Raw genomic sequence first — 8,738 nt, forward strand, 5'->3', positions numbered from 1 at the left:
GAAAGAAAGAAAGAAAGGAAAGAAAGAAGGAAAGGAAAGAAAGAAAGGAAAGGAAAGAAAGAAAGAAAGGAAAGGAAAGAAAGGAAAGAAAGAGAAAGAAAGAAAAAAAGAAAAAGAAAAAAATGTAAAACTTGGGGAGGGAAGAGCCGGTCCCAACCTCATGGACCCTAGAAGAGGCAAAGCTAGCATTAGTTAGGAGTGGTCCCGCCTTCAAAGTGTTGGTCCCGAACTTCTGTCCTCTAGGGGTCTCTTGTGTCGCGCGCCGGCCACCCCGGGCAAGGCGTCTCCTACGCAGGTCCCGGGGTGGCCCCAGAGCTCTCCGGGTGCCGACCCCCTCCCGCTCCGTCCCCGGCCTGCCCACCCGGTGGCCCGCCGACAGCCGCGGGGGTGGGGCCGGCCTCTGGGCGCCCGGGCCGGTCCGCGGAGCGCGGGTTGAGGTCGAGCGGCGGGTTGGAGGCGCGGAGACCCCCGAGAGGACAGGGCAGGTGCGGCCTCATCCGCTGCCCGCACAGCCTCCCGCGGAGTCAGGTGCGCGCAAGAGTCAGCAACGCGGGTGGTTCGCTGCTTTCCCACCTCCATCCCGCGGCGACACCTAGCGGCTTTTTAGCCAGATCTGGGCACGCCCTGGAGGTTAACACCCCAACCCCCCACCATCCCTCTTTTTAAAAATGGAAATCTAACAGCCGCGTCCCCTGCGCTGTCGTCGCGCCTCCCCGTCCGGGTCGCGGGTCTGAGCCCCGCGCGCGCCGCGGTGAAACTATCCGCCGCCGGGAGTCCGCGCGCAGTGGGGTCGGGAGCTTGCGGCCAGCGTGGGGGAGAGCCCCTCTCTCGGAGACTCTGGGACCGGGGAGGTTCTGGTCCCGCCCGCAGGGCGCCCTGACTTCTTGCGCTGGTGGCCGCTGCGCGCGCCCGGGGACTCCGCGGTTCCCAGCGACAGGTTACTCTGCTGCTTCGCGGCGCGTTAGACCCACGGGAGGCGTGCAGACGGAAAGGACCCGACATACAGAAGCTACGTCGCTTTAAAACGTTTTTTTTTTTCTTTTTAAAGATACAATGATACTTCGCCTCTTGATGAAAGCACGCAGACGCAATTCTATGTATGCATTTAAAAAATGCAGATAATTCTGCACTGATTGCAAAGGCGCTCTTTATCGTGGTGACGGAAATAGTCCTTATCTCGTCCGGGGGTCACGACGACACGGAGGAATTAAGTGGTACGGTGTGTAAATTGTTGGTCAGTTGAAAAAAAAATCGGAACATAAACGTGCACGCATGCAAAAAGTTATTCAGGAGCACTGCGCACGGCGCACGTAAGGGGGCCGAGCGGCGGGAGACGCGCGTCCGGGCCGCTAAAGCGCGGCTCGGCGCAGCTCTTTCTGCGGAGGGCCCGGCGCGGGGGGAGAGCGGGCGCGAGGGCGGGCGCGAGGGCGGCTGACGTCACAGGGGGCGGGGCCGCGGCCGCCGAGAAAAGGCGGCGGGCGGCGCGAGCCGTCGCAGCTGCCGGGCACGGCCTCGCCATGAGCGGCCGCAACGCGTCCGACGAGCTCCGCGTCCTGTGTAGCCCCGGCCCGCTGTTCCTGCAGCCGCTCTGGGACGGCCTGCGGGCCCGGGAGGCGCTCCTGCAGTCGCCCTTCTTCCCGGCCGTCTTCTCCATCTGCACCTACCTGGGCTGCTGCCTGCCCTTCGTGCTGCTGGACGCGCTGTGCCCCTGGGTGCCCGCGCTGCGGCGCTACAAGATCCACCCGGACTTCGCGCCGTCGGCGCGGCAGCTGCTGCCCTGCCTGGCGCAGACCCTCTACCAGCACGCCGTGTTCGTGTTCCCCGTGACGCTGCTGGACTGGGCCCGCGGCCCGGCCCCCGTGCCCCCCGAAGCCCCCGAGCTGCTGCAGCTGGCGCGCCACGTCGGCTGCTGCCTGCTGCTCTTCGACGCCGAGTTCTTCGCGTGGCACGTGCTGCACCACCGGGTGCCCTGGCTGTACCGCACGTTCCACAAGGTGCACCACCAGAACGCGGCGTCGTTCGCGCTGGCCACGCAGTACATGAGCGTCTGGGAGCTGTTTTCCCTGGGCTTCTTCCACCTGCTGAACGTCACGCTGCTCGAGTGCCACCCGCTCACCGTGCTGGTTTTCCACGTGCTCAACATCTGGCTGTCGGTGGAGGACCACTCGGGCTACGACTTCCCCTGGTCCACGCACAGACTCGTGCCCTTCGGCTGCTACGGCGGCGTGGAGCACCACGACCTGCACCACTCGCAGTTCAACTGCAACTTCGCCCCCTACTTCACGCACTGGGACAAGCTGCTGGGGACCTTCCGGTCCCCGCACGCCAAGTGAGGCGCGCGCCCCCCGGCGGGCGCGGCGGGGTGGGTGCCCCTCGCACCCGGGACTGCTGGGCGCTTCGCCCTCGAATCAGGACAGACACACCCGAGCCTTTGTGTTGTTCTGTTTTTGTAAGTAATTTATTACCTGATGGAGATTTGTGGGTAAAATCTGACGTATTTTCACAGCCTGACCAAGTAATTTATATCGTTTTTGCGTGTTGAGGATTGTACTCGGAGTCTAATTCTAGCTCACTAAAGTACCGTTGATTCCTGGATATGTATATATGATATATGTCTGTCACTGGTGTATTTAAATCATCTCTAAAACGTTTGTTTGTAGGACAAGGACTTTCTTATTTTTCAAAGTGTCACAGAAATAGGCTAAAAGAACATATTTTTATGGAAAATGTGAACAGTGAAACATACTCCTGCTGGGCAGTGATCACAGTTATTGTACTTTCCCCAATTTTTTCATATAACTGTATATTTATATTGAATGAAATGTTATTTGTGCTTTAAAAGTGAAAAAAAAACCCACCTAAATCAAACAAGTACTGGATGCTGTTTTTTCTGGCATTTTGACTGATAAATACTAAAATTGGAAGAGGGGGCTGGGGCAGGAGGTGTCCTTCAGAGTCTGCATCAGCCATAGAACGAGAGGAATCCGGTGGAGGGTATTTTGGGGGGATTGTAGGAGAGACAGTGGGGAGAAGGGGTCAGTTAGTCTGTTTTGCTCTAGTAACTTCACAGCGTGGGGGGGGGCACTATTGTTCTGGATGCTTTTCAGTTTTTCAGCTGATTTCCACATAAGAAGCAAATCAAAGAATTACCTTCTAAAGTTTTAGAGAGATTAACACTGTTCGACCATTTGATTATTTGGAGGAGAGTGGTGCTGGGCGGGTGTGCCTTGCTTTGCAAAACTAGTGAGTGAGGTGTGTGCATTAGAAGGGTGCAAAGATACAGAAAGAGATTCTGAGAAGCCCTCCTCTTCAGGAAGCCATCTGGTGTAAATGGCCATCACACACATAGCGTCTGAAATTGGGGATTTTTGCATACTCCCTTTCCTTAAGTAAAGACCTGCATGCAGATTGCATATCCCTTTCTCAAAGAGAGAAAAAGGGGAATTTGTCCCCAGGTCCCTGGTTCCTCAACTGTAAAGGGAGATGGCGTTCCAGATGTTCTCACAGATTACCGTGAGATCACAGTGACAGTAAATGTCCCTGTTACTGGCCACACACCTGTTACCCATCACTACCCGAATTGGTTTCATGTTATCTTTGGAACAGAGTTAAGTAGGGTAAAATAAAACACCAAGGCAATTTAGACAGAAAGGTCTAAAAAGAGTGGCAACTTTGTATGTAGTTCTAGGCTCATTATGTATGAGCCAAGCTGTCTCCTTTAAAAGTGAAACGTTCTTCTCAAGACCCGGTATCCATAGCCTGCCGGATGAGACCTCCCGAGAAGTAGGTTCAGGCTCTCCCAATCTTTGGCAAGATGTAATCAGAATGCCCGGATGTTCTGCTGATTTCCACCCCACTCCCGATACGTGCGCTCTTTTGGTTTCTTCACCAAAGCTACCTCCTCCTCTGTCCACAGCAGAAGGTCCATGCCGGGTCTCAAAGATTATATTGATATATGAAAGTGGGGTCGCCCCCGAACTGCCTGCGCATCTTGGATCAGGACAGTGTATCACAGCTCACTCAGAGGATTTTTTAAACGTCTCGTGTCGCCTCACCGTATAAGGGAATGTTGCATCTTGGGGAAACTTGTACCCACAGAAGTTATTTGGGTTTAGAAACACTTTCCCTAAACTGATGTTTTAATGCATTGGAAGGTGAAGTAGGGGAGCGGAGAGGATGAGCAGGTTTTCAGATAGTTTGAGAGCCTAATGATAATAATCCTAGTGAAGTCTTTCACATCTGCATGGCCTTTTCGCGCATCTCCCCACTGGTTCCTTACACTCCGAGGGAGATAGGACGGTTGCTGTGATTATCGTGATTACTCCCACCCCGTATCGGGGATGGAGAACTGGTACCTCCATGGAGAACTGGTTCCCCACAGGGGAAGCGACGTACGCCCGATTATAAAGCACGAGGAGCTAGAGCCTGTTGAACTCTGCTCTTCTGATGCCTGTGGTGCTCTCCACGGCTCCCGGGGAGACAGAAACCCTGCAACACCACCAGAGGGTCTCTCTCTGCTATTCCTCCTCGGCCACCGCCTCTCGAGCAAAATTCCCCCGCCTGGCCCCCTGCTTTGCTTGGACATCCCTGGATTCAAAGCCAGGGAGAGTGGGCGAGGCCAGCCTAAACCGGACCCGAGTCAAGGGCTCTGTTTTCTGTACCCCCCCCCCCCCCCCCCCCCCCATGTATCAGCAAGAGCACACACAGGGCAGCAAGACTACCCTGAGGGGAGGCTTGACTCCGGGACTCACTAGCTGAGTGATGGTGGACAGATCACTTGACCTGTCTTTGCCTTGGCTTCCTCATCCGTGAAATGTGGATCATCACAGAGCCTGCCTCACGGGGCTTCTGTGTTATCCCTGCGTGTGCAGGGGTAGGAGGGCTGGAGGTCACGGACCGTTGGTTTGCTGCCGGGGACGCTTCACGATGTGAGCACTGAGACGGCCGCGCGGGGACAGGGATCTCCCGTCCACACACCTGAGCTCTCCCACCGCACGGGGGACCAAATCAAGCAAGCCCAGGTTTTGATCCCGCCTTTCCCTGGAAGCTGATTCTCTTGTCCTCCTTTCAAGGCTAAAAGACTTGGAAAGAGACAGAAGTCTGTGTTTGTCTGGTTCTACTTCCTTACCTCTGAGTCATGCAGCCCCCACCTCTTCCAGAAGCATCCACACCCGGCTCCCTGCTCCCTTCCCAATGATCAAATCTAGTGACTTCTTCCTCTTGGGTTTTCATCTTTCCAGCATTTTTTTTCTTTTCAAAGGGTATTTGTTTTTGCTAACCCGCCTCTTCTTAGAATGATTTTAGTAAGGTTTCTCCAAACTGCTTTCCTTCCTAATTCTCTAGCTTCCTTCAGGGGGCCCACACTTTTCTCAGCTGGGAGGCAAGCCCCCAGGTGATGCTCTTCTTGTTGGAAAGTATCTGTTCTGCCTGCGACGAATGTCCTTCGTGCCAGCTTCTACCGCACTCTCCAAATCTCTGCTCTCATTGCATTCTGAAACACACACACAACATCTAATAACTGCATGTGCATATACACACTATGTGTATGGCCATACACAGACCATAGGTCGCCCACTATTACATGTCCACAGGCATGCATTTGCACACATACAACACACCCCATATGAATATACACATACACACACAGACTCATATACATGTATGCACGGACATATATGCATTACATATGCACATTATACACACACACAGTAGAGGTATGTACTCCCTCCTCTCTCTCTCCCTCCACACACACAAACACACACACACACACACACACACACACACTACACATGTTCCCATTTCTGTCTTGCTTACCATTTATTTTTGCCCCTAGTACTATTCTCCTCCTGGATATGTACCGGTTCGGTGTTGCATGAATCCTGGAAGCAGTAGACACAGCTTTGCCGTTAGCCCTGTCTTCCTTCCTCCATTCCATCCCTCACTAGTCCAGGCCAGCTTCCTCACTAAGGTCATGCTCACGACTCATAATCTCTGTCCTACAACAGGTCACAGTCTGCTGAGAGAGACAATCGGGCCAGGAAATGCATCCAGTGTGATGCAGTCCGTGCCCCAATGGTGGGAAAATGGATCGGGGCGTCAAGAGAACCCAAGGGAAGGGGGGCTCATTGGAGCAACAGAAACCACGAAGGATTTGTAGGCGTTTGCCAGGCAGGGCGAAGGGCATACCTGTCAGAAGCGACAGCCGTGCAGAGCAGAGAGGAGTGGAGAAACTTGGCGTGCTTGAAACGAGGAGGGGAGGCACAGAGCACCGTGAGAACGAGGAAGGAATGTCCTGCCCCTTGACAGGCTGGAGGACCTGTTAGCTCCCCTGCCTGTGCGCAGGGGTTTGGGGAGACGTGTGTCAAATTGCTTCAAAGCCCGTGTTAGGGCTTGCTGTTATTTGTTGGTTTGTGATGAGTGCGTGGATGAATGCACTCAACACTGGGCTTGGAAATGACATTCTGAGAAGCTTAGGTTGTGTTCTCCAGTCACCTATCCCTCAGGGTGAGGGGAGGGCTCCCCAGATCTTAAGCAAAGGAGTGATGTGATCAGACCTGGTGGAAGAAGGTAACTGGCGGCAGAGAAGGGTGTGGGGGTTCCACCTAGGGGGCCGCTGGGTTCCAATCCTGGCTCTCCGGCTTAGGATGAACTCTGTGAGCTTCAACAAGTTCCTCCATCGAAGACTCAGTTTCCTCGCCCGTAAGAAGAGGGTGGTAGTACCTGCCTTTAGAATTATGGTGAGCAGGGGCACCTGGGGGGCACGGCCGGTGAAGCGTCCGACTCTTGGTTTTGGCTCAGGTCCTGATCCCACAGTTCGTGAGTTCGAGTCCCCCGTTGGGCTCCGTGCTGGTGGTGTGGAGCCTGCTTGGGATTCTCTCTCTCCCTCCCTCTCTCGGTGCCCTTCCCACACGCACTGTCTCTCTCAAAATAAATTAATTAATTAAAAAAAGAATTATGGGGAGCAGTAAGGAAGATGTTTAGAGAATTCAGCACTCTGCTTCCCATACAGCAAATGCTCTGTGAGTAGTGGTCGCTCTCCTGTGACAAGTTACAAAAGCCTTAGGACTGCAGGCAAGATAGAACCCGCTTGCTCCCGAACAAGTGGGGATAAGGTGGAGAGGAAGAAACGGGTCTCTCTTTCGTCATAACAGCAACACAGGCTCATGGAAAAATTTGGACCGCTAGGGAACAGCGTGAAGTAAAGAGTACCTTCCGCCCCCATTGGATGAACTGATTCCCGCTGCAGATACAACCAGCGTCAGCCCTTTTTTGGGTACCAGACCAAAAAGCCAGTCATTCAGCGTTTCTGTCCTCTCCCTCTCCTTTGCAGCTAGGATTGCATTAAATGCATCAAAAGTTAAAAAAAGAAAAAAAAAAAAAACAAGTTAATGTGAACGAAAATTTTTAGATAAAAGCCCAAGGGCATTTCCTCCCTCTAAATATCCTTCGCTTATTTCCTTTTTCTGTACTGTTTGATCACGACTTACAACAAGAAGAGAAACTGAACTTGTCTGCCTTCCCCGCCGTCCGTGGAAGCCGTGCCTGGGGCGCGGCAGAAAGGGCAGGTCACAGGAAGAGCGAGCTTCTCCTGCTCCCTGCGGCTGGGAGTCTCCCTGTCCCCTCTCTCTCATGCCCAGACCCCTTTCCCATCTGGGGGAGATCACTCGAGTGCCCGTGGACATCAGTTTCCCTCTCTGTGAAATGGGTGGAGGTCGGGGTGGACGGGAAGGAGGTGGATTCCGACTGGGGAGGTAGCCCGGGGTACGATGCTGAGGTAGGAGTGAGTGCTGTGTGAGTGTGACACGGGGTCGTGGGTGTGCTAGGAAGGCACTGAGGCGCTAAGGCTCCTGTCCCCCTCCTCTCCGCCATGGCGATACTGCCTCACAGATGCCCCCAACAGTCCTGCCTCCAGGGCCCGTGCCAGCGTCCCTTCCTTGAATTGTCTCCTCCGCACGCCCTGGTCCCTGCCTGTCTGCTAAGTGTCAGGAGAGCACAGGAGGGGAGGGAGCTCTGCAGACACCAGAGAGAGAGGGAGAGAGAGAGAGAGAGAGGGAGAGAGAGGAGATCGGAAGCGGAGTTTGCAGAAGAAGCTGAACGCAGGTGCCGCCAGAAGTGGTGTTGCTCTCAGATGCTCCAGGAGAGGGCCCTGCCTGCTTTCCGTGCTCAGGACGACCCCCAGCCACATAAGTAGCATGAGGCAGGGCGGGGCTATTGAAAGAAGAAACTTGGGGCGGGTCGGACACTAAGTGGAGAAAAGCCACCCCCTCCTCGGCTCTTTGAGTTCCAGTTAAATGGACAAGAGTGGCTCATCGTGGCCGTGGGTTTGATCTGCCCGAGACCCAAGAGCCGAGGGAAGACGGCTGTCGAGCTGACACTGTCGAGCTAGGTTCTCCGAATGCTAAGGCTGAGACACCACTATTCAGTTTCCCTATTTTAGGAATAAGAAAAGTGAGGCTCAGAGATGGGAAGTGATTTTTCCTGGGTCACACGGCTGGGCTAGAACTGAGGATCCGGACTCCCCCTGCCTCCCTGCTGATTCCCTTCCACCCCCTGGGGCCTCAGAGCCATTGCAGACTGCCTCGTGCCTGGTTGCAGAAACATGGTCATTTAAAATGTTTTTAATTTAATTTTAATTTTTTTCATGTTTATTATTTTTGAAAGAGAGAGAGAGCAAGAGAGAAAGAGACAGACAGACAGACAGAATCAGAAGCAGGCTCCAGGCTCTGAGCTGTGAGCAC

At 54.1% G+C, this 8,738-nt stretch overlaps 1 protein-coding gene across 1 annotated transcript; it reads left to right on the plus strand.

Annotated features, from left to right (window-relative positions):
- CH25H (cholesterol 25-hydroxylase) lies at nt 1-2,880 on the plus strand. The gene has a single exon (XM_019430080.2). It carries the CDS (start codon nt 1,518-1,520, stop codon nt 2,331-2,333), a length of 816 nt encoding a protein of 271 aa, XP_019285625.1. The 5' UTR covers nt 1-1,517; the 3' UTR covers nt 2,334-2,880.
- Nucleotides 2,881-8,738: the final 5,858 nt, after the last annotated feature.

This window comes from Panthera pardus, unplaced genomic scaffold (assembly GCF_024362965.1).
Source record: "Panthera pardus isolate Hobbes unplaced genomic scaffold, ASM2436296v1 HiC_scaffold_22, whole genome shotgun sequence".
NCBI lineage: Eukaryota > Metazoa > Chordata > Mammalia > Carnivora > Felidae > Panthera > Panthera pardus.

Excerpts from the sequence above, each read along its gene's own strand:
- CH25H (XM_019430080.2), top strand. The coding sequence starts at position 1,518 with ATGAGCGGCCGCAACGCGTCCGACGAGCTCCGCGTCCTGTGTAGCCCC.